Source organism: Drosophila persimilis, unplaced genomic scaffold (assembly GCF_003286085.1).
Source record: "Drosophila persimilis strain 14011-0111.01,24,50 unplaced genomic scaffold, DperRS2 tig00000829-arrow-arrow-pilon, whole genome shotgun sequence".
In the NCBI taxonomy this organism is placed as follows: domain Eukaryota; kingdom Metazoa; phylum Arthropoda; class Insecta; order Diptera; family Drosophilidae; genus Drosophila; species Drosophila persimilis.
In genome coordinates this window covers 383529-409086 of record NW_020825359.1, presented here as the reverse complement: position 1 = coordinate 409086, position 25558 = coordinate 383529, and the positions used below count along the sequence as shown (strand labels likewise).

Here is a 25558-nt window from a genome sequence, read left to right as displayed (position 1 = left end):
CTATCTCAGACAAATAGGGTGAGATCGGCGAAGGACCAACTGTCCCAGGATCGCGAGGATCCAGACTGTCGAACGGCATCAAAATCTCGACTTCGAAAAGGCGTGCCACGCCCAGATCAGCCGCTGCTTAGCCAAAATATGGCTTACAGAAAAAAACCAGTATTTCAAAGATATGCAAATCCAAATCTTCGCAGGGCTCTATCTCAGACAAATAGGGTGAGATCGGCGAAGGACCTACTGTCCCAGGATCGCGAGGAACCAGACTGTCGAACGGCATCAAAATCTCGACTTCGAAAATGGGGCCGATTTTTTGAAAATTTAATGATGTAACCATCATGATTTTTTGCGAAAATCGTGAAAAAATTGATGTCCGTTCTTCTGATGGCAGTCGATTTGCAGGACTCTCCCGATCACGACAAGACATGCCACGCCCAGATCGGCCGCTGCTTAGCGTAAATATGGCTTACAGAAAAAACCAGTATTTCAAAGATATGCAAATCCAAATCTTCGCAGGGCTCTATCTCAGACAAATAGGGTGAGATCGGCGAAGGACCTACTGTCCCAGGATCGCGAGGATCCAGACTGTCGAACGGCATCAAAATCTCGACTTCGAAATGGCGTGCCACGCCCAGATCGGCCGCTGCTTAGCGTAAATATGGCTTACAGAAAAAACCAGTATTTCAAAGATATGCAAATCCAAATCTTCGCAGGGCTCTATCTCAGACAAATAGGGTGAGATCGGCGAAGGACCTACTGTCCCAGGATCGCGAGGAACCAGACTGTCGAACGGCATCAAAATCTCGACTTCGAAAATGGGGCCGATTTTTTGAAAATTTAATGATGTAACATCATGATTTTTTGCGAAAATCGTGAAAAAATTGATGTCCGTTCTTCTGAATTCAGTCTATTTGCAGGACTCTCCCGGTCACGACATGGCATGCCACGCCCAGATCGGCCGCTGCTTAGTCAAAATATAGCTTACAGAAAAAAACCAGTTTTTCAAATATATGCAAATCCAAATCTTCTGAAGGCTATATCTCAGACCAATAGGGCCAGATCGGCGAAGGACCAACCGTCCCAGGATCGCGAGGATCCAGACTGTCAAACGCCATCAAAATCTCGACTTCGAAAATGGGGCCGTTTTTTTCAAAATTTAATGATGTAACCATCATGATTTTTTGCGAAAATCGGGAAAAAATTGATGTCCGTTCTTCTGAATTCAGTCTATTTGCAGGACTCTCCCGATCACGACAAGACATGCCACGCCCAGATCGGCCGCTGCTTAGTCAAAATATAGCTTACAGAAAAAAAACAGTATTTCAAAGATATGCAAATCCAAATCTTCGCAGGGCTCTATCTCAGACAAATAGGGTGAGATCGGCGAAGGACCTACTGTCCCAGGATCGCGAGGATCCAGACTGTCAAACGCCATCAAAATCTCGACTTCGAAAATGGGGCCGTTTTTTTGAAAATTTAATGATGTAACCATCATGATTTTTTGCGAAAATCGTGAAAAAATTGATGTCCGTTTTTCTGATGGCAGTCGATTTGCAGGACTCTCCCGATCACGACAAGACATGCCACGCCCAGATCGGCCGCTGCTTAGCGTAAATATGGCTTACAGAAAAAACCAGTATTTCAAAGATATGCAAATCCAAATCTTCGCAGGGCTCTATCTCAGACCAATAGGGCCAGATCGGCGAAGGACCAACCGTCCCAGGATCGCGAGGATCCAGACTGTCGAACGGCATCAAAATCTCGACTTCGAAAAGGCGTGCCACGCCCAGATCAGCCGCTGCTTAGCCAAAATATGGCTTACAGAAAAAAACCAGTATTTCAAAGATATGCAAATCCAAATCTTCGCAGGGCTCTATCTCAGACAAATAGGGTGAGATCGGCGAAGGACCAACTGTCCCAGGATCGCGAGGATCCAGACTGTCGAACGGCATCAAAATCTCGACTTCGAAAAGGCGTGCCACGCCCAGATCAGCCGCTGCTTAGCCAAAATATGGCTTACAGAAAAAAACCAGTATTTCAAAGATATGCAAATCCAAATCTTCGCAGGGCTCTATCTCAGACAAATAGGGTGAGATCGGCGAAGGACCTACCGTCCCAGGATCGCGAGGATCCAGACTGTCGAACGGCATCAAAATCTCGACTTCGAAAAGGCGTGCCACGCCCAGATCAGCCGCTGCTTAGCCAAAATATGGCTTACAGAAAAAAACCAGTATTTCAAAGATATGCAAATCCAAATCTTCGCAGGGCTCTATCTCAGACAAATAGGGTGAGATCGGCGAAGGACCTACCGTCCCAGGATCGCGAGGATCCAGACTGTCGAACGGCATCAAAATCTCGACTTCGAAAAGGCGTGCCACGCCCAGATCAGCCGCTGCTTAGCCAAAATATGGCTTACAGAAAAAAACCAGTATTTCAAAGATATGCAAATCCAAATCTTCGCAGGGCTCTATCTCAGACCAATAGGGCCAGATCGGCGAAGGACCTACCGTCCCAGGATCGCGAGGATCCAGACTGTCAAACGGCATCAAAATCTCGACTTCGAAAATGGGTCCGATTTTTTGAAAATTTAATGATGTAACCATCATGATTTTTTGCGAAAATCGTGAAAAAATTGATGTCCGTTTTTCTGATGGCAGTCGATTTGCAGGACTCTCCCGATCACGACAAGACATGCCACGCCCAGATCGGCCGCTGCTTAGCGTAAATATGGCTTACAGAAAAAACCAGTATTTTAAAGATATGCAAATCCAAATCTTCGCAGGGCTCTATCTCAGACAAATAGGGTGAGATCGGCGAAGGACCTACTGTCCCAGGATCGCGAGGATCCAGACTGTCGAACGGCATCAAAATCTCGACTTCGAAATGGCGTGCCACGCCCAGATCGGCCGCTGCTTAGCGTAAATATGGCTTACAGAAAAAACCAGTATTTTAAAGATATGCAAATCCAAATCTTCGCAGGGCTCTATCTCAGACCAATAGGGCCAGATCGGCGAAGGACCTACCGTCCCAGGATCGCGAGGATCCAGACTGTCAAACGGCATCAAAATCTCGACTTCGAAAATGGGTCCGATTTTTTGAAAATTTAATGATGTAACCATCATGATTTTTTGCGAAAATCGTGAAAAAATTGATGTCCGTTTTTCTGATGGCAGTCGATTTGCAGGACTCTCCCGGTCACGACATGGCATGCCACGCCCAGATCGGCCGCTGCTTAGTCAAAATATAGCTTACAGAAAAAAAACAGTATTTCAAAGATATGCAAATCCAAATCTTCGCAGGGCTATATCTCAGACAAATAGGGCCAGATCGGCAAAGGACCTACTGTCCCAGTATCGGGAGGATCCAGACTGTCGAACGGCATCAAAATCTCGACTTCGAAATGGCGTGCCACGCCCAGATCGGCCGCTGCTTAGCGTAAATATGGCTTACAGAAAAAACCAGTATTTTAAAGATATGCAAATCCAAATCTTCGCAGGGCTCTATCTCAGACAAATAGGGTGAGATCGGCGAAGGACCTACTGTCCCAGGATCGCGAGGATCCAGACTGTCGAACGGCATCAAAATCTCGACTTCGAAAATGGGGCCGATTTTTTGAAAATTTAATGATGTAACCATCATGATTTTTTGCGAAAATCGTGAAAAAATTGATGTCCGTTTTTCTGATGGCAGTCGATTTGCAGGACTCTCCCGATCACGACAAGACATGCCACGCCCAGATCGGCCGCTGCTTAGCGTAAATATGGCTTACAGAAAAAACCAGTATTTCAAAGATATGCAAATCCAAATCTTCACAGGGCTATATCTCAGACAAATAGGGCCAGATCGGCAAAGGACCTACTGTCCCAGTATCGGGAGGATCAAGACTGTCGAACGGCATTAAAATTTCGACTTCGAAATGGCGTGCCACCTCCAGATCGGCCGCTGCTTAGCCAAAATATGGCTTACAGAAAAAACCAGTATTTCAAAGATATGCAAATCCAAATCTTCGCAGGGCTCTATCTCAGACAAATAGGGCCAGATCGGCAAAGGACCAACCGTCCCAGGATCGCGAGGAACCAGACTGTCGAACGGCATCAAAATCTCGACTTCGAAAATGGGGCCGATTTTTTGAAAATTTAATGATGTAACCATCATGATTTTTTGCGAAAATCGTGAAAAAATTGATGTCCGTTTTTCTGATGGCAGTCGATTTGCAGGACTCTCCCGATCACGACAAGACATGCCACGCCCAGATCGGCCGCTGCTTAGCGTAAATATGGCTTACAGAAAAAACCAGTATTTCAAAGATATGCAAATCCAAATCTTCGCAGGGCTCTATCTCAGACCAATAGGGCCAGATCGGCGAAGGACCAACCGTCCCAGGATCGCGAGGATCCAGACTGTCGAACGGCATCAAAATCTCGACTTCGAAAATGGGGCCGATTTTTTGAAAATTTAATGATGTAACCATCATGATTTTTTGCGAAAATCGTGAAAAAATTGATGTCCGTTTTTCTGATGGCAGTCGATTTGCAGGACTCTCCCGATCACGACAAGACATGCCACGCCCAGATCGGCCGCTGCTTAGCGTAAATATGGCTTACAGAAAAAACCAGTATTTCAAAGATATGCAAATCCAAATCTTCACAGGGCTATATCTCAGACAAATAGGGCCAGATCGGCAAAGGACCTACTGTCCCAGTATCGGGAGGATCAAGACTGTCGAACGGCATTAAAATTTCGACTTCGAAATGGCGTGCCACCTCCAGATCGGCCGCTGCTTAGCCAAAATATGGCTTACAGAAAAAAACCAGTATTTCAAAGATATGCAAATCCAAATCTTCACAGGGCTCTATCTCAGACCAATAGGGCCAGATCGGCGAAGGACCAACCGTCCCAGGATCGCGAGGATCCAGACTGTCGAACGGCATCAAAATCTCGACTTCGAAAATGGGGCCGATTTTTTGAAAATTTAATGATGTAACCATCATGATTTTTTGCGAAAATCGTGAAAAAATTGATGTCCGTTTTTCTGATGGCAGTCGATTTGCAGGACTCTCCCGATCACGACAAGACATGCCACGCCCAGATCGGCCGCTGCTTAGTCAAAATATAGCTTACAGAAAAAAAACAGTATTTCAAAGATATGCAAATCCAAATCTTCGCAGGGCTCTATCTCAGACCAATAGGGCCAGATCGGCGAAGGACCAACCGTCCCAGGATCGCGAGGATCCAGACTGTCGAACGGCATCAAAATCTCGACTTCGAAAATGGGGCCGATTTTTTGAAAATTTTTTGCGAAAATCGTGAAAAAATTGATGTCCGTTTTTCTGATGGCAGTCGATTTGCAGGACTCTCCCGATCACGACAAGACATGCCACGCCCAGATCGGCCGCTGCTTAGTCAAAATATAGCTTACAGAAAAAAAACAGTATTTCAAAGATATGCAAATCCAAATCTTCGCAGGGCTCTATCTCAGACCAATAGGGCCAGATCGGCGAAGGACCAACCGTCCCAGGATCGCGAGGATCCAGACTGTCGAACGGCATCAAAATCTCGACTTCGAAAATGGGGCCGATTTTTTGAAAATTTTTTGCGAAAATCGTGAAAAAATTGATGTCCGTTTTTCTGATGGCAGTCGATTTGCAGGACTCTCCCGATCACGACAAGACATGCCACGCCCAGATCGGCCGCTGCTTAGTCAAAATATAGCTTACAGAAAAAAAACAGTATTTCAAAGATATGCAAATCCAAATCTTCGCAGGGCTCTATCTCAGACCAATAGGGCCAGATCGGCGAAGGACCAACCGTCCCAGGATCGCGAGGATCCAGACTGTCGAACGGCATCAAAATCTCGACTTCGAAAATGGGGCCGATTTTTTGAAAATTTAATGATGTAACCATCATGATTTTTTGCGAAAATCGTGAAAAAATTGATGTCCGTTTTTCTGATGGCAGTCGATTTGCAGGACTCTCCCGGTCACGACATGGCATGCCACGCCCAGATCGGCCGCTGCTTAGTCAAAATATAGCTTACAGAAAAAAACCAGTATTTCAAAGATATGCAAATCCAAATCTTCGCAGGGCTATATCTCAGACAAATAGGGCCAGATCGGCAAAGGACCTACTGTCCCAGTATCGGGAGGATCCAGACTGTCGAACGGCATCAAAATCTCGACTTCGAAATGGCGTGCCACGCCCAGATCGGCCGCTGCTTAGCGTAAATATGGCTTACAGAAAAAACCAGTATCTCAAAGATATGCAAATCCAAATCTTCGCAGGGCTCTATCTCAGACCAATAGGGCCAGATCGGCGAAGGACCAACCGTCCCAGGATCGCGAGGATCCAGACTGTCAAACGGCATCAAAATCTCGACTTCGAAAATGGGGCCGATTTTTTGAAAATTTAATGATGTAACCATCATGATTTTTTGCGAAAATCGTGAAAAAATTGATGTCCGTTTTTCTGATGGCAGTCGATTTGCAGGACTCTCCCGATCACGACAAGACATGCCACGCCCAGATCGGCCGCTGCTTAGCGTAAATATGGCTTACAGAAAAAACCAGTATTTCAAAGATATGCAAATCCAAATCTTCACAGGGCTATATCTCAGACAAATAGGGCCAGATCGGCAAAGGACCAACCGTCCCAGGATCGCGAGGAACCAGACTGTCGAACGGCATCAAAATCTCGACTTCGAAAATGGGGCCGATTTTTTGAAAATTTAATGATGTAACCATCATGATTTTTTGCGAAAATCGTGAAAAAATTGATGTCCGTTTTTCTGATGGCAGTCGATTTGCAGGACTCTCCCGATCACGACAAGACATGCCACGCCCAGATCGGCCGCTGCTTAGCGTAAATATGGCTTACAGAAAAAACCAGTATTTCAAAGATATGCAAATCCAAATCTTCACAGGGCTATATCTCAGACAAATAGGGCCAGATCGGCAAAGGACCTACTGTCCCAGTATCGGGAGGATCAAGACTGTCGAACGGCATTAAAATTTCGACTTCGAAATGGCGTGCCACCTCCAGATCGGCCGCTGCTTAGCCAAAATATGGCTTACAGAAAAAAACCAGTATTTCAAAGATATGCAAATCCAAATCTTCGCAGGGCTCTATCTCAGACAAATAGGGCCAGATCGGCAAAGGACCAACCGTCCCAGGATCGCGAGGAACCAGACTGTCGAACGGCATCAAAATCTCGACTTCGAAAATGGGGCCGATTTTTTGAAAATTTAATGATGTAACCATCATGATTTTTTGCGAAAATCGTGAAAAAATTGATGTCCGTTTTTCTGATGGCAGTCGATTTGCAGGACTCTCCCGATCACGACAAGACATGCCACGCCCAGATCGGCCGCTGCTTAGCGTAAATATGGCTTACAGAAAAAACCAGTATTTCAAAGATATGCAAATCCAAATCTTCACAGGGCTATATCTCAGACAAATAGGGCCAGATCGGCAAAGGACCTACTGTCCCAGTATCGGGAGGATCAAGACTGTCGAACGGCATTAAAATTTCGACTTCGAAATGGCGTGCCACCTCCAGATCGGCCGCTGCTTAGCCAAAATATGGCTTACAGAAAAAAACCAGTATTTCAAAGATATGCAAATCCAAATCTTCGCAGGGCTCTATCTCAGACAAATAGGGCCAGATCGGCAAAGGACCAACCGTCCCAGGATCGCGAGGAACCAGACTGTCGAACGGCATCAAAATCTTGACTTCGAAAATGGGGCCGATTTTTTGAAAATTTAATGATGTAACCATCATGATTTTTTGCGAAAATCGTGAAAAAATTGATGTCCGTTCTTCTGAATTCAGTCTATTTGCAGGACTCTCCCGATTACGACAAGACATGCCACGCCCAGATCGGCCGCTGCTTAGTCAAAATATAGCTTACAGAAAAAAAACAGTATTTCAAAGATATGCAAATCCAAATCTTCACAGGGCTATATCTCAGACAAATAGGGCCAGATCGGCAAAGGACCAACCGTCCCAGGATCGCGAGGAACCAGACTGTCGAACGGCATCAAAATCTCGACTTCGAAAATGGGGCCGATTTTTTGAAAATTTAATGATGTAACCATCATGATTTTTTGCGAAAATCGTGAAAAAATTGATGTCCGTTTTTCTGATGGCAGTCGATTTGCAGGACTCTCCCGATCACGACAAGACATGCCACGCCCAGATCGGCCGCTGCTTAGCGTAAATATGGCTTACAGAAAAAACCAGTATTTCAAAGATATGCAAATCCAAATCTTCACAGGGCTATATCTCAGACAAATAGGGCCAGATCGGCAAAGGACCTACTGTCCCAGTATCGGGAGGATCAAGACTGTCGAACGGCATTAAAATTTCGACTTCGAAATGGCGTGCCACCTCCAGATCGGCCGCTGCTTAGCCAAAATATGGCTTACAGAAAAAAACCAGTATTTCAAAGATATGCAAATCCAAATCTTCGCAGGGCTATATCTCAGACAAATAGGGCCAGATCGGCAAAGGACCTACTGTCCCAGTATCGGGAGGATCCAGACTGTCGAACGGCATCAAAATCTCGACTTCGAAATGGCGTGCCACGCCCAGATCGGCCGCTGCTTAGCGTAAATATGGCTTACAGAAAAAACCAGTATCTCAAAGATATGCAAATCCAAATCTTCGCAGGGCTCTATCTCAGACCAATAGGGCCAGATCGGCGAAGGACCAACCGTCCCAGGATCGCGAGGATCCAGACTGTCAAACGGCATCAAAATCTCGACTTCGAAAATGGGGCCGATTTTTTGAAAATTTAATGATGTAACCATCATGATTTTTTGCGAAAATCGTGAAAAAATTGATGTCCGTTTTTCTGATGGCAGTCGATTTGCAGGACTCTCCCGATCACGACAAGACATGCCACGCCCAGATCGGCCGCTGCTTAGCGTAAATATGGCTTACAGAAAAAACCAGTATTTCAAAGATATGCAAATCCAAATCTTCACAGGGCTATATCTCAGACAAATAGGGCCAGATCGGCAAAGGACCTACTGTCCCAGTATCGGGAGGATCAAGACTGTCGAACGGCATTAAAATTTCGACTTCGAAATGGCGTGCCACCTCCAGATCGGCCGCTGCTTAGCCAAAATATGGCTTACAGAAAAAAACCAGTATTTCAAAGATATGCAAATCCAAATCTTCGCAGGGCTCTATCTCAGACCAATAGGGCCAGATCGGCGAAGGACCAACCGTCCCAGGATCGCGAGGATCCAGACTGTCGAACGGCATCAAAATCTCGACTTCGAAAATGGGGCCGATTTTTTGAAAATTTAATGATGTAACCATCATGATTTTTTGCGAAAATCGTGAAAAAATTGATGTCCGTTTTTCTGATTCCAGTCGATTTGCAGGACTCTCCCGGTCACGACATGGCATGCCACGCCCAGATCGGCCGCTGCTTAGCCGAGATATAGCGCATAGAAAAAACCAGTATTTCAAAGATATCCAAATCCAAATCTTCTGAATCCTATATCTCAGACCAATAGGGCCAGATCGGCGAAGGACCACCTCAGGAAGGACATGAAAAGCGTTGCTTTGCTGGCTGGTTTTTGATGACCCAGCGGTAGCCGAACGCCACAGCCGAAGACCCTGGGATCTAGTTTTCTGCGTTTGATTTACCGCATGTCCGCTCTGTAACTGCCTTGGCCTGGGTAGAATAAATGCAGAATCGTATCCTGGCAGTACCGAACCGCACCCCTTGCAAGATCCGAACCTTAAGGGCCGTCGTCATCCTTCGATCTGGCCATCGACAGCAAGGACTTTGACTATGGCAACCAAGATGGATAGATAGATAGATATCGTTGTTGTTAGGTTTAAGGATATACCCGTCCATTTATTTGGATAGTAGATACAAATGTTTAAACTTATTTATCTATTTATATTAAGCTAAGTTTTGATGAATAAAACTATTGAAAAATCATCCTTGCTGTATCCTGTATGGGGGAAACAATCCAGATCTAAAAATAGCGGAGAAAAATAAATATTATGGATTGGGAAAATGTCCTTGATCCTTGACAAGGACGAGAAAACTAAATATGTATGGTTGTGTTTGTTGGAGTCCTTACCAAAGGTTCAAGAACATTTATGTGATCACGGGGGGCCATGGCACGCCCCGATCGGCGAGCCAGTAAGGGAGAAAAAAAGATATTTAAATCTGGAGAAAATTTCCTTGATCCTTGGTCCTTGATAAGGAATGCATTAGATCAAGGAAGCTATTATAAACACTGGAAACCGTTGCACGCTTAGGTCGGGCCACAAATAATGCAGAAAACAGCAAACGTTGTTGTGGTCAATTGTTGCACAAACATGTTTTGCGGTTGTACAACAACAACGCTCAACCTGCGGCCGCTCAAATGGCCGAAAACGAGAATTTCGAAACTGGGATACCAGGCGAACAGAAATCAGCAGAAGGTCGACCACCCAAAAGTATGCAACGTTTTCAGACCTGAAATTCTCGCCTTGCCATTTCAGAGGCCAGATGAGACGTGAATTGCAAATTTTGGGGGGGGGGGGGGGCGACAACGGAAAAAAAAAATTAAAAAACTAGCGACCTACTGCTGATTTCTGTTCTGTCCCTGATTTGATGCAGTCCTAATCAAGGACCAAGGATCAAGGATATTTTCTCAAGACATATATATCATGTTTTCTCCCTTACCTGTGGCCGATCGGGGCGTGCCATGGCCCGACGTCATCAGAAAAGCTCTTTGGTCCTTCGGTAAGGACAACAACAACGCCAACCATACATATTTGGTTTCCTCGGCTATTTGTGGGCCGATATGGTCGTGCAATGGCTTCCTGTGATCGAAAAAAGTCCCTCATTTGAAGGAGTCCTTGTCAAGGATCAAGGACATTTTCCCAATCAATAATATTTGTTTTTCTCCGCTATTTTTAGATCTGGATTGTTTCCCCATACAGGATACATACAGCAAGGATGATTTTTCAATAGTTTTATTCATCAAAACTTAGCTTAATATAAATAGATAAATAAGTTTAAACATTTGTATCTACTATCCAAATAAATGGACGGGTATATCCTTAAACCTAACAACAACGATATCTATCTATCTATCCATCTTGGTTGCCATAGTCAAAGTCCTTGCTGTCGATGGCCAGATCGAAGGATGACGACGGCCCTTAAGGTTCGGATCTTGCAAGGGGTGCGGTTCGGTACTGCCAGGATACGATTCTGCATTTATTCTACCCAGGCCAAGGCAGTTACAGAGCGGACATGCGGTAAATCAAACGCAGAAAACTAGATCCCAGGGTCTTCGGCTGTGGCGTTCGGCTACCGCTGGGTCATCAAAAACCAGCCAGCAAAGCAACGCTTTTCATGTCCTTCCTGAGGTGGTCCTTCGCCGATCTGGCCCTATTGGTCTGAGATATAGGATTCAGAAGATTTGGATTTGGATATCTTTGAAATACTGGTTTTTTCTATGCGCTATATCTCGGCTAAGCAGCGGCCGATCTGGGCGTGGCATGCCATGTCATGACCGGGAGAGTCCTGCAAATAGACTGAATTCAGAAGAACGGACATCAATTTTTTCACGATTTTCGCATCATTAAATTTTCAAAAAATCGGCCCCATTTTCGAAGTCGAGATTTTGATGCCGTTCAACAGTCTGGATCCTCGCGATCCTGGGACAGTAGGTCCTTCGCCGATCTCACCCTATTTGTCTGAGATAGAGCCCTGCGAAGATTTGGATTTGCATATCTTTGAAATACTGGTTTTTTCTGTAAGCCATATTTTGGCTAAGCAGCGGCTGATCTGGGCGTGGCACGCCATTTCGAAGTCGAGATTTTGATGCCGTTCGACAGTCTGGATCCTCGCGATCCTGGGACAGTAGGTCCTTCGCCGATCTGGCCCTATTGGTCTGAGATAGAGCCCTGCGAAGATTTGGATTTGCATATCTTTGAAATACTGGTTTTTTCTGTAAGCCATTTTAAGGCTAAGCAGCGGCTGAACTGGGCGTGGCATGCCATGTCGTGACCGGGAGAGTCCTGCAAATAGACTGAATTCAGAAGAACGGACATCAATTTTTTCACGATTTTCGCAAAAAATCATGATGGTTACATCATTAAATTTTCAAAAAATCGGCCCCATTTTCGAAGTCGAGATTTTGATGCCGTTCGACAGTCTGGATCCTCGCGATCCTGGGACAGTAGGTCCTTCGCCGAGCTCACCCTATTTGTCTGAGATAGAGCCCTGCGAAAATTTGGATTTGAATATCTGTGAAATACTGGTTTTTTCTGTAAGCCATATTTTGGCTAAGCAGCGGCCGATCTGGGCGTGGCACGCCATTTCGTGATCGGGAGAGTCCTGCAAATCGACTGGATTCAGAAGAACGGACATCAATTTTTTCACGATTTTCGCAAAAAAATCATGATTTTTCAAAAATCGGCCTCTTTTTCGAAGTCGAGATTTTGATGCCGTTCGACAGTCTGGAATCTTGCGATCCTGGGACAGTTGGTCCTTCGCCGATCTGGCCTTATTGGTCTGATTTGGATTTGGATTTGCATATCTTTGAAATACTGGTTTTTTCTATACAGAAATCCATTTCAAAAAATTTCGTCAATCCAGAGAATATCCCATTGGTCGCCAAATCCAATTAAAATGTGTCCAACAATATCAGACCCGATCCGAAAAAAAAGAGGAGTGACGCGAATACCAAATAAAAGTCACAAATACACAGGCGATTTGTACATTCAGAATTGATTTTAATTTGCATCCGTTGCTTGCCTCACATTCAGAATACTCGTAAATACATTCAGAATAAATATATATATGCATATATGTATTTGTTTATTTCCATTAATTTTATATACCGCAAAAGGTGCGTGGAGGAGTGGGCAGGAGTAGGAGTAGGACGGGGGTTGGGTTGAAGGTTGGGTTGAGGAGCAAGAGAATTCTGTACACACCTCTCTCTCCCACACTCTTTTTCTCCATCGCTCTGGCTCTCGCGCGCTCTATCCCTATCTCTTTCTCTCTCTCTTTCGCTCTGTCTCTCCGTCTTTCTCCGTTTTTCCTCCGAATGAGTGAAAAATAAATCAAGTGTCGTTTTCGTTGGAAATTTTTGAGTATTAGAAATAATATTGCATGGAAATATTCTAACCGATTTTTCGCTATACCGCCATATCCATATCCATATCCATTTATCCTTTATTCGCTAGCTCCTATCCGTAATATGCTATCCTAGGTAATATCAATTCTGCGGATTCGGAATGTGCTTCCGAATCCGTATCCGTATCTGTGTCCGTGTCCGTGTTCGCCTCTGGGTTCCGTATTCGACTCTGGTTCGCCACTTCCATGTCTGTTCGGTCTGTTTATTTTCTCATTCTCATATTTAGTAAGTACACATCAATAGTTATGGGGAAATTTCTGGGGATTCTTTCTGTTCTATGGGTGATTATGACCCAGAAATGGCCCGGTGTCCAGAAGTGACTCCGAGTCCCGTTATCCGTGTATTCCGATACGTGTTTATGTAACTGTCATTCCTTTATATATGTAGACATCAATATCTGGGGAGCTATATGGGGGAGCTATATATGGGCGATTATGGCTACGTGTTTACGATTTAACGTGTCTACAAATATGTCTGGGAGTCGTCCTCCATTCCAGTGCACCAATACCCGGGCGACTCTGTCTCCGAATCCGAATCATCGTACTCAAGCGAGTCTGGCTCTGGCTCTGGCTCTGGATCGGACTCAATATCCGTCTGTGGCTAAAATGTTTGGGCATTGCGGCACACGCCGCAGCCTAGGGCGAACTCCTCGCCGGTGGGCGGATGCATTACGTGCAGGGGGCATTCGTCGCCCAGCAGCTGCTTGGCCTTGGGCCCGGCGGGGCACTGTGGCAGCTTGATCTTCGGTATGTTCGTCAGCCGCTGGAAATCGTCGTGACAGGTGTCGCAAAAGTGTGTCGTCCCGAAGCAAAAGAACACCGCCACCGAGCAGCAGTAGCGGCACTTGTACTCAAGGAAATCGGTGCCATGCTTGGGGCACATCTGAGCGCGAGCCACGTCCGAACAGCCGCCGCACACCAGCTCCTCGGGATCGAACTTCTCGCCGATCTCCGCGTCGCAGCGTGCCTCGCCGCCGTAGTACGCCTTTTGGCACTTGAAGCACACGTAGTAGGCATATCGGTCCATGGCCAGTTGAGTCACATTCACGTCCTTACTTTCCGTATCCTTGACAACGCCCTCATACTTGATCCTGCAACGGTTCGATATAATAACAATAACAATAATGATGTGGATGGGGTATGGGTACGCACCGCATGAGCGCCTTGCGCTTGACATCCTGTTTGAGCGTATTGATGGGCTTCAGGATTTGGGCCAGCAGCGGATGATGGATGTCCGCCTTACAGATGGGGCACAGTGAGAACCCGAATGTGATGCGCGGTCCGCTCCAGCGTTTCTCCAGCACCGCCCTGCAGCAATGGAAGTGGAAAACATGACCGCACTCCAGCTACAAAAATGAAGGGTCGATTAGAAATCGTTTAGGGGACACCATTTAGAGGACACCTACATGTATGGAGGGGGCACAAGAGACCGCCTCCACGAAGCAGATCATGCACATGTCGTCCGCGTCCTGCGTGAGCTTCGGATCGTGGTTCTCTTCGGCCAGCTCGTTCTCCCTGGCATGGCACACGTGCTGCAGGCAGGGGAGGCACTTCTCCTCGCCCACTACACCGCCGCATGCATGGCCGCAGGGCTTCGTCTTGAGGCATGAATTCGCCGCGTACTCCTGGCACTGGGCATCCGCGCACACATTGCCGATCTCCAGCAGTCCCGAATTGCCGGTGAGGCCGCAAAAGCGGCATCTGCCCACCGCCTCCTGCGGCCCGGAGATGATCGTATGACTGCCATCGCGGAACTCCACCATGGCCTTGAGGGTCTTGGAATCAGCGAGGGCCAGCAGCCAGAAGAGCTTCGTTCGGCCGCACGATTCATGCAGCTCCACGCGTATGGCCTCCTCTTCCTCTTTGCATACCTGAAATTGGAATTGGGGTTAGAAAACAGGAACCGGATAGGGCAGGATAACAATAACCCACCGTTCGCTTGTGGGCCCGCGTCTTGCGGTTGAGATGAAGGAATCGATCGCAGTCTCCGCAAAGGGAACCGCATGTCTCGCACTGTATGATGGCGGCCGTCTCCCCATCGTCGTGATTGGTGCACATGGGGCGGGTGTCGCACACCTTTGACCATTGGCCCGACGAGAGCTTCTCCACGTGATCGCGCTCGAGGACGCAGAGACTGGCCAGCGCCAGCCAGAGTGTGGCCGTCTTGGGGCAGTGCTCCGGGGTGCGATAGATCTCCTCGAGTCGCGTCAGATTGAGCACTGACTCAGCAATGGCCGCCTTGGTGGTCTGCGACCACTTCTCGCTCAGTTTTCCCTACGGATCAAATACGATAAATATGATTTTAGGGCATTCATCGATCGATGGATCTACATACGCTAGCCAGGTCCCGGATGAGGTTAATAATGCTCTCCGCTTGTTTGGTTGATATGGTGCCGTTGAGGAACCAGCGCTGGTTGAGATTCCTCTTCGACTCCTTTCTGGGTGGGGCCGCCAGCTCGAACTGGAACGGATCCCCGCCGCCGACCGACGTTGACGGCAACTGTGCTTCTCCTGTGGGCGGGCGCGAGCGCAGCTGCTGGACGGACAGATCCAGGGAGCTGCAGAGCCTCACAAAGGCAGGTGTCTTCTCCTGCTGTCCCTGCTGCTTCTGCTGGGATTGGCCTGATCCGCCTGATCCGCCTGATCCGGACCCTCCCCCTCCACTTCCTCCTCCGCTTGACGATGCCGCTGTGGTCTTCACTTTGACCTGCAACTGCAGAGACTTGGCAATCACGGCCAGGAATATGTCTAGTAGCCCCAGTCGACTCATGTCAAAGTCGCTGCCGCTCTGATGCGCGATGCTGTAGTCAGCCGGTGGCAGGCGTTGCACGCCCAGCAGATCCGCAAAGCTCTCGGGCGAGATCTCGGGCAGAATGCGACGCAGCAAGGCCGTCACCTGACGCTGGACACGATCGCTGCCTGTGTGCAGGAGCCCCAAGAGGTCGCGCAGCAGTCCGTGCTGCTGCGACAGATAGGAGCGACCCACAACGCTGCCGGATAGGGCCAGCACCATGCTCAGCATCTCGAAGCAGTAGGTGTCTGGGGCCCGAGTCCGCTCTGAGCTGCTCTCGCTGCTGGCAGCGGCAGCCGGCTGCTGCAGTGGGGGGCCCGGCAGAGCCGCGGCGGCCGCCTCCATCGGATTCTTGAGGTCATGGGCTAGATTGGCCAGCTCCCAGTCCTCTTTGGCGCGCAGGGCCTCCCTGCGGATGGCGTGCACAATGTGCACGATCACCTGCTTCTGCAGGTGCGAGAGTTTGCTGCGCGAGAACAGGATGCCCACCATGTGCTCACGCAGGTCCAGGGAATCGGCCAGCAGGGAGGAGCTACCACCGGTACCGCCACCGCCACCGCCACTGACGCCAGCCGGGCCAGGAACCTCCGGTGGCGGCTCCTCACTGTTTCTCACCGCGTTCACATTGCTGATCAGCTTGCCAAAGACCTGGCCGGTGATCAGGCGAAAGACGCGCAGGGTCTCCGCCTCGCAGATCTGCTGCTGGATGTGGGACGCATGACTGAGCCGGAGATAGGGCTTCTGATCGCTGCCGAATGGATCATCCAGGCCCAGGCCCAGACCCAAGCCCATACCCATACCCATACCCAGGCGCATAACCTCGCCAAGAGTCTGACCCTGACGCTGCTGATCCGGATTTTGGACGGGCAGTCCCAGCAGCTTGATCTGGCGCACCCGCAGCGTGTTCTCGGGTCCGTGCAGCTCCAGCCGGAAATGGGTGTAGCTCTCGTCATTGATCTTCGCCGATATCCAGGTGCAGGCCTTCGAGTCCACATCCACCGACTTGATCAGATTCGTGTCGCCTAGCGATTGGCCAGCATAGAAGCCCACATTCAGGACTTTGTTCTGTGAATTGAATAGAATGGAAATGGAAGTGGCATCACTCTCTTTGTTACCATTCGAAGGACATACGAGGCGCGGAGCTCTGCTCGCATCTGAGAGTATTCTTCCACTCACCTGAATATCGCGACTGTTGTCGATGTGGACGAGTAGGAAGCGACAGGCATATGTGAGCCTGATGAGTGACACCTCAATGATTTTGACCTTGTTGCGGTCCTCTTCGTCGCTCTCCCAGAACGTCTCCGTGGAGTTGTCCGTGAGGGATTCGGCCATGGCTGGCCTTGACGACACTGCAATATCGAACATCCCCGCGAGGTCCGTGTAGCAAACAACCCTTCCCCCCGGTCCACCCGATGCGGAACCCGACCCGGAGCCCGATCCGGATCCAGAGCCAGATCCAGCGGCATTCAGCTGATTGTGCTCGACATCGCAGTGGGACTCGGACTTGAGCAGCGTGGACACGGCCATGGCATCGTTCTGCTCATCCGACTTGGACAGGATCTTGGAGATGTTGCCAAAGACATGGGAGCTGTGCAGGAACTGATGATCGGCCTGCCGGAATCGTATGCCAAAGCACTGGATGGCCACCCGCTGCAGGGGCGATCCTGGCGGCAAGTGCAGTGTCAGGTCCGCCACGGACTGCAGGAGCACGTGCAGCGACTGGGTGATCAGGTGGGCAAAGCGACCGCTGATCTGTGTGTAGGCTGCCGGATGCTCTAGCGCCATGTCCGGGGACTCCTCGTATCGGCCATCTGGTAGATGGGTAACGGCCGTCTCCAGGGAGCTCACAAACCACCACATGAGATCGTGCAGACAAACGCCCTGGGTGACGCTGCGCAGAAGCCAGTTGAGTGCCAGCAGCGAGTAGCTGCGGCAGACGGAGATCCGCAGGCTCCGCCTCATGGCTGCCCGCAGTCGCTCCAGCTCGTGCTTCTGCGTGATGAAGGCCATCGCCGGGCGGGACAGCAGGGAGCTACCTGCTCCATGAGATCCTCCTTGCTCTGGCCCCGGACTGATTGACTGGGCGTCTCCCTCTGCTGCTGCCGCAGCCGCAGCCGATGTGGAGGCGCCTGTCTGGAGAACCGTAACGCTGGCCAGCAGCTTGTGCGGCACCAGGCGCCGCAAATGCTCCGATGGATAGCAGATGAGCCTGGCGCCCTCGCTCTCGCTGGTGAAGTTATTCCTCCGCCTGTACACAACCTTTGATGGCGTATCCTGCTGATGTAGCGCCTGCTGCTGTTGCTGCTGCTGCTGCTGCTGTTGCTGGGGCGGGGCCTGGGACTGCTGGACAAGCGAGGCCCAGCCCTGGCCCATGGAGTAGCTGCGATGGAACTTGGACACGGCCCCAGCTGCGGCAGCAGCACTCGTGCCAGGGGCCATAGAGCCAGGCCCCGCCATATCGTAATTGTTGGGATCGCACGACTCGTACGATATTTCAGATAGCGGCTGCCCCAGAAAACGAATAAATTAGAGACTAAGGATGGATTTTCCCTTCTCATTTACTTACCCTATCGAAGGCATTCTCGTTGGGGCCCAGGCCGAACATCTCGTAGGGCGGATCCTCGTGTCCCGCCGTGCCCAGGCACTCCAGACAGGCAAAGCTCTCAGGGGCCAGCCAGAGGTTTTCCGGCGCAGTAGGTGGTCCACCCACGAAGCTCTTGCGGAAGGCGCTGCCGCCTCCACCGATGCCTGGGCAGAACTTGGGGCCGCCACTGAGCCTGGCCATGCGACTGTTGCGACTCGTGCTGGGCTTCAGATCGGCCACGCCCAACGGATGATGATGATGATGGTGCTCTATGACCACCGGCATGGCCATCGACTGGGGCGAACGCTTCGATAGCATGCTGCTGCCACTGCCGCTGCCGTTGACACTGCTGTTGCCCGCAGAGCTAAAGCTGGAGCAGAGCTCCAGCAGAAAGGTGGCATTCTCCCGCATGGTGGTGTAGACCTCGGCATTGGCAATCAATGTGGATCTCACGCCAAACAGATTGAGGACATTATCTGAAACGAGCGAGAGAAGAGGAGAGACTTGTAGCGAATCTTTGTAAGGGACTGGGCTGGAGGCCACACTCACCCTCCGCCGAGTTGGCCTCCTGGCCGCGTGCCACACTATTGATGTTGTTGGTGCTGCGACAGCTGGCCAGATACCGATCCCGACACGTATCGCACATGAGGAACCACGAGGAGGCCCCCTTGCCACCCTCCCCACAGTTGCCCGCCCAGCCCTCACAGAATATGCCCACGGAATTGTAGCCCTTGCCCTTGGCGGACTTGCCACAGCCCGGATGGGCGATCCGCATGTGATAGGTGACGGGCATCGGTAGAAAGAGCTCACAGATCTCGCACCAGCTGCCATCGTCCTTCTTTTTGCGCTTGGTCTTCTTACCCTCTTTGTCGCTGGCTCCCGATCCGCCTTGGTCCATGTGGTGTCCCCGGTTGCCCTCCTTCGCGTCATGGCCATGGCCATCGGTGTGGTGGATGGGCGAGAGGAGACGCGGCTGACGCGGCTGTTCGAGGCCGTTCGTCTGGACAATCTGCACACAGCCGGAGCAGATCTGCTCCCACAGGTAGACCAGACACCGCAGTGCCGGCGGCAACACACTGACCACCTCCGGCAGTGCCTGCAGCTTCTGTTGCTGTTGCCCCTGTCCCTGGCCCAGCGGCTGATCCTCTCCCCCGGAGGGTGTATTCTTCCGATGCTTGCTGCGATTGTGCAGCGAACTGTTGCCGCTTTTGGTGAGCGTCTCCAGTGTGGAGGGTCGTATGTTTAGGTAGTGGCCAGCATTGGCCACCTCCACCGAGTGCCGCTGCTGGGCCTTTTGCTCCCGGGACAGCTGTAGCCGGGCATCGCCCGACTCGCCACGTCGCGTCACAACAGTGGCCCCCTCCTTGGGCAGGCCGGGATGGAACTTGAGGAAGCTCGCGCAGGCCATGGCATCATGGACGACGCCCTCGTGCCACAGCAGAGCGGCAAACACGGCCCGAATGCTCTCGGCAAAGGACGGGGGCATGGCCCGCTTGATGGGTCCCATGGTGTTCCGCTTTGAGCCCGATGATCCTCCGCCTCCGGAACCCGAAACGGAAGCAGAAGCGGAGGCCGCTGACGCTGCCGAAGCGGAAGCGGAAGCGGCGGCGGCAGCTGTGGCTGCTGCCGATGTGGAAGCCAACTGGAGTTCGCTCTGCTGTTCCGTGCCCGTTGTCGTTGTGGTGATCTGCAGCAGACTGAGATCATCCTCCAGGCCAGAGACCACCTCCTGGACGGCAGCGGCTGCCGCCGCAGCAGCCACCCCGGCCGCCGTTCGACGGGGCGTGTGCTTGGGCGTCGAGAGCAGGGCCGCCGTCTGGCTGGGGGTGTAGTTGGGTCGCCGCATGCTGGCCAAACTGAACTCCGGCTCGGGCGCCGTTGCTTGTGCTTCTGGTGGGGGCGGAGTATCCTGCTGATGCTGCTGCTGCTGGTAACTGCTGCTGCGATTGCCATTTCCCCGCATCGATGACGATGGCGATCCAGAGGGTGAGGGCGAGGGCTCCTGTCCCTGACCCATGGCCCGGACCATTTCCCGCACAGAGACACCCCCATGAGGCGGGGGGGACTGGGAGAACGATGCCTCCATGTGGCCGGGCTCATGGACCTGTGCTTGAGCCTGGCCCTGGGGCTGGGCTCCCTCGATGGCATCGCCTTTGAACCATTTTTGTAGGGCCTGCAGCCTGATGGCACCGCCACCGACAACGCCGGCAATGGCGGAGCCAAAATTGGCGGGTAGAAGCTCCGTGGCCGCCACCGCCGAGGAGGAGGACGACGACGCTGCCGCTCCCGCCAGCTCCGGCTCCGGTTCCGGTTCCGGTTCGGATGCTACCGCTACAGCTACAGGCAGAGGTGCTACAGCAGCCACAGCCGCAGGCGCACCTGCCAATTCTGGCTCTAAATCAGCCTCCACATCCAAATCCTGGTCTGGTTCTGGCTCCATATGCTGCACCCTTTCACGCTCCTCCCGCTCCCGCTCTCTCTCCCGCTCCTTTTCCCTCTCTCTCTCCCTTTCACGTTCCATTTCTCTTTCACGTTCCCTTTCGCGTTCACGTTGACGCTCCCTCTTGGTGGGAAACAGGAAGGGATTCGTATTGACGGGACCGCCCAAGAATCGGCGCTGGACAACGGGCGACTTGGGCAGAACGGGGCTCGGTGGGGGACTGTGGTCGGGCTCTGGCTCTGGGCTGGGCTCGCCACTGCATCCGCCGGTGGGGCTGGCTGGCGGGGCACCATCCTTGGCATCCAGCACTGGCTGCAAGAGGACCTTGGCCAGATGCTGGTTGAACTGCAGGCACCAGGCCTCTGTCGGATACCAGCCCATGGTGCAGTGCTGCCGTATGGACTCCGTGGAGAGGCGCAGCCAAATGCCGTCGTCGTTCTCGATCTCATCGATGAACGAGATGATGCCACCCAGCCGCACCACGCCCACCTGCTCCGACTGGAGTGTCGGGTGGGAGCGGATTCTCAGGCCGGCGCTGTGACGCACCTGGAATCGTCGCAGCTTGCTGGGCGCCTGTGGGCGTCGTGTGGTGCTACTCCTCTGGGTGGGCGGGGGCAGCACGCCCTCCTTGACCTCGACGCGATAGACCTCCTCCAGATGGATGCCATCGATGATCACGGCAAGGCAATAGCCACCAACGGAGTTGGGCGTCCACTGGACACTGAAGGTGCCGTCCTCCATGTCCCGCGCGCTGAGCGAGTCCGTGGTGCGCGTCTGGACGGGGCTGGAGTAGCGCAGCTCCTCGAACGAGTAGTTGGTGAAGGGCTTCATGAAGGTGATGGCCTTAAAGCACATCCTCTCCTTGGTGGTCACTTCGTAGTTGAATCGCGGTGGCGGCGCCATACCGCCCAGGCACGCGTCTGAGGCCGAGGAGGCGCAGGAGGCGCGACGCATCCGCAGGATATTGGCACCACCAACGCCACCCGGTCCATGGGGGCCCGGTCCCGTCGGTATGGCCTTGATCTCCACCTTCAGCTCGGGCACGAGAACAGCATCCCCGTACTGATCCCGTATGGTGATGGTAACCTGTGTGGGCCAGCCGTAGCGCAGTGGCTCTGTGATCGGATTCATTTCGCATCTGCGGATGGAAAAGGATTAGAATTCAATGGGTATTCTCCTTATATAACGATGACGATTCCACTCACTTGTTGGGATCTAGGCGGGACTCTGGCTGGAGCCAGGCCGCCAGGCGGGCCCCCGATGATCCGGGGGCACCGCTGATAAAGTCCTTGAGGAACTGTCGTTCATTGGATTGCGATCTGGAAATGAACGAATGCGATATGGAAATTGTTATCATGGAAGATACATTAATCTGTGTTTAAGATAAGGATAAAGATACATGCATATCTATGTATGTTTGTATCTTTCCAGAAGCCAATCCGAAAGGAATACAAATAGATAAGAGGCGCATTCCCTTTCTGCGTATATTATCGCTTCAGGTGGCAAAATCCAGTGGAATAAGACATATGTACATAAGTACATGCTAGTACAGAGCTAGTCACGTCCGCCACAATAAATATGTACAAAATAACATATGTAGATAAGTAAATGCTTTCTATAAGAAACTACACGCTTATCATTATACCCGATACTCAAAATGAGTATTGGGGTATATTAGATTTGTGGTAAAAGTGGATGTGTGTAACGTCCAGAAGGAATCGTTTCCGACCCCATAAAGTATATATATTCTTGATCAGCATCAATAGCCGAGTCGATTGAGCCTTGTCTGTCTGTCCGTCTGTCCGTCCCCTTCAGCGCCTAATGCTCAAAGACTATAAGAGCTAGAGCAACAATGTTTTGGATCCAGACTTAAGTGATATGTCACTGCTACAAAAATATTTCAAAACTTTGCCCCGCCCACTTCCGCCCCCACAAAGGACGATACAAGAAAACAAAAAACGCACAATCATAGAAGATGACTATATCTTCTAGAGTGCAAAATCTAAACTAGAGCGTATAATTATTATACCCAGAATCAAGAAAACAATTTCACTCTTTCTCGCTCTGTCTCTCTCTAACACACAGGTTTCATGGTCGGTTTTGCCAATTGCAAAATATGAGTTCAAGGATCTCAGAACCTATAAGAGCCAGAGCAACCAAATTTGGTATCCACACTCCTGTGATATCGGACCTTGACCATTTTGTGTCAAAATTTCGCCACACCCCCTTCCGCACCCGCAAAGGACGAAAATCTGAGGCATCAACAAATCTCAGAGACTATTAAGGCTAGTAACCAAATTTGGTACACACACACAAATTTGGAGAGTCATACTGACTTAGTATCGGGTATAAGTGTAGAGTTGCGGTGTCCGCAGCAACTCACATCGTTCCCCCTCGTTTTGTTATGGTATTATCTCGTCCAAGTTTCTATAACGTTTGGTTCGTCATATATAGGGCTTAAATAACGCACATACATATAAATGTAGATACTATAGAAACATGTGAATGTGTGCGTGCCGATCACCGTCATATATGTACATACATACATATAGCTTTTCTTCGGCTAAAAAGATAGGTAAGATTTACATGTGTATAATGTCTTGGTCTGTGACCAGGGTATAGTCATTGAATCATTACGTTATCCGAAAAATATAATTCAGAAAAGTGCATTCCCTCACTCTCTCCCTCTCTCTTTTGATCCTCTCTCATGGTGTGGCAGTCCATCGGCACCTTGTGGGTACACTCTCTCAGAGTCCCAGACCGACTCTGATCCATTTCCAGTCCAATCAGAATCGCAGCATCAAAGCTAAAACACCGCTACCTGCCCTGCCCTCCCCTACCCTGCTCTTCCCTTCCATTCCCATCTTGCTGACCTGCTGGCCCTTCGATAGACCCGAAGAGCGGAAGGAGAGGAGCACGTAGGGGACAGAGGGCGAGTGGGAAGGGAAGCATGCCGAACGCACGTTCGGCTATCGCTCGCCGCAGCGGGTGGTGCGATGCCCGAAGCCTGTCTGTGTCTACATATGCATTTGTGATTGTCTTACAATGCTTAAGCAAGAGGCACGGACATGTGTCTGAATTGACGGACAAGATTCAACGGGCAAAATTCACGAAAAATACTACAGATACATATGTATAAGATACGATAAGACGTTATTTTATTGAACCGTCTTATCACCGAGCAGAACAGTTTTTGTAGGTCACACTCTTTTGACATGAATGAATTTGCCATCTTGTTCCCGCTCAATCTCTCACATTGGACTCTTTAAGTTTGGGAATCATTGTCTTGATAAGACTTGAACTTGGCCCTATTGTCCGTAATAAGCCCAAATTTCTCCGCACTGCTTTTAGATTTGTTTTTAAAATTTGGTAGTACTGTTTCGGTTATCTAAAACTTTTAACAACTTGCGCCATATTGGGGGTACGTCTTATCAGACGTTATTTACTATTTAGTACAGTACGAATCATCCCAGCAAGGTACTGGAAAACCATTTAGGGAATCAAAAAAAGGGAATGGGGAAGGAGGCTTATGTTGGAATAGAAAGAAACAAAACTGCGGACATACACATACACACACACACAGACTCACACATAAACTTACAATAAAAGCAAATACAACAATACAAAAATGAAAATAAATACAAATGAAATGGAATTGAAAATGGGAATCGGAGTGGGAATGGGAATGGGAATGGGAATGGGGGGAGCAAAGTTTTCCAACGAAAATGATAATGTCAGTGTCCCCCAGCCATCTCAAAACCACCCACCCCACTCGCACACACATGTCAGAGGTAAGTACAAACAGAATGGGCAGAGCCATGGCAACCCTGCGCTTGAGTGGCCAAAGCGAGAGAGAGAGTGATAAAGGGGGAAGAGGAAAGGGGGGGAGACACAATAGCAACAACAAGAACAAAGGACAGCAGAAAGCAACCTACCTGTGGGAAAACACGTTTCCACTGCAACTCCAAGCCCCCAGCACACACACACACAAACGCACAGGCACACGCACACGCACACGCACACTCTAGAGTTGTCAGAGGGAAGAGTGGAGTAATATGTGGAGGGCGAGTAGAGTAAGTGTGTGTGTGTGTGTGTGTTTCATTCATTTTCATCGCAGATGAAAGAGAGCCTCGTAGCTGAGTGTATGAGAGAGTGTGCATTCACTTCAATTCAATTCATTTATCGCTCTCTTAAATTTTACAGACTAACTGTGGCAGCTATACTCGTACGATATACTATGTACTATATGTACACGTCTGATCAGATACAAGAGTATGTGTGTATGTACCCAAGCCATGAGAAGGGAGTCGCTAGATTAATGGGAGCAATTGATGCCAGAAGCAACAACAACAGCAACAGGAACCAAATCACCGTTCGATCCAATGATATAATAATTGAGTGTAAGAGAGACAGCATTGCATTTAGGTGCCCGCATCTCTATCCCTCGCTACGATCTATGGCCTGGGCTCTCTGCATGTGTCTCCCTGCGGGCCGGCACCCTCTCAACTTCCGCTTGCCTCCACACCCCTTCCATGCGTCGTGTGTCCGTGCTGGCATCCAAATTGAACGCAAATTGATTTGTTGCCTGC

The 25558-nt window shown here is 50.1% G+C and overlaps 1 protein-coding gene across 1 annotated transcript in view; it reads right to left on the bottom strand.

Annotated features, from left to right (window-relative positions):
- Positions 1-13755: 13755 nt before the first annotated feature.
- Positions 13756-25558, bottom strand: part of LOC6600054 (E3 ubiquitin-protein ligase highwire) — a 45970-nt gene continuing 34167 nt past the window's right edge. Inside the window, exons 13-21 of the mRNA XM_026993433.1 lie at positions 22175-22288; positions 19079-22107; positions 18512-19005; positions 17122-18450; positions 15490-17010; positions 15087-15428; positions 14561-15025; positions 14307-14500; positions 13756-14245 (exon numbers count right to left, since the gene is read on the bottom strand). Of these exons, the coding sequence (XP_026849234.1) occupies positions 13756-14245; positions 14307-14500; positions 14561-15025; positions 15087-15428; positions 15490-17010; positions 17122-18450; positions 18512-19005; positions 19079-22107; positions 22175-22288 (7978 nt within the window). The remainder of the gene's footprint in view (positions 14246-14306; positions 14501-14560; positions 15026-15086; positions 15429-15489; positions 17011-17121; positions 18451-18511; positions 19006-19078; positions 22108-22174; positions 22289-25558) is intronic.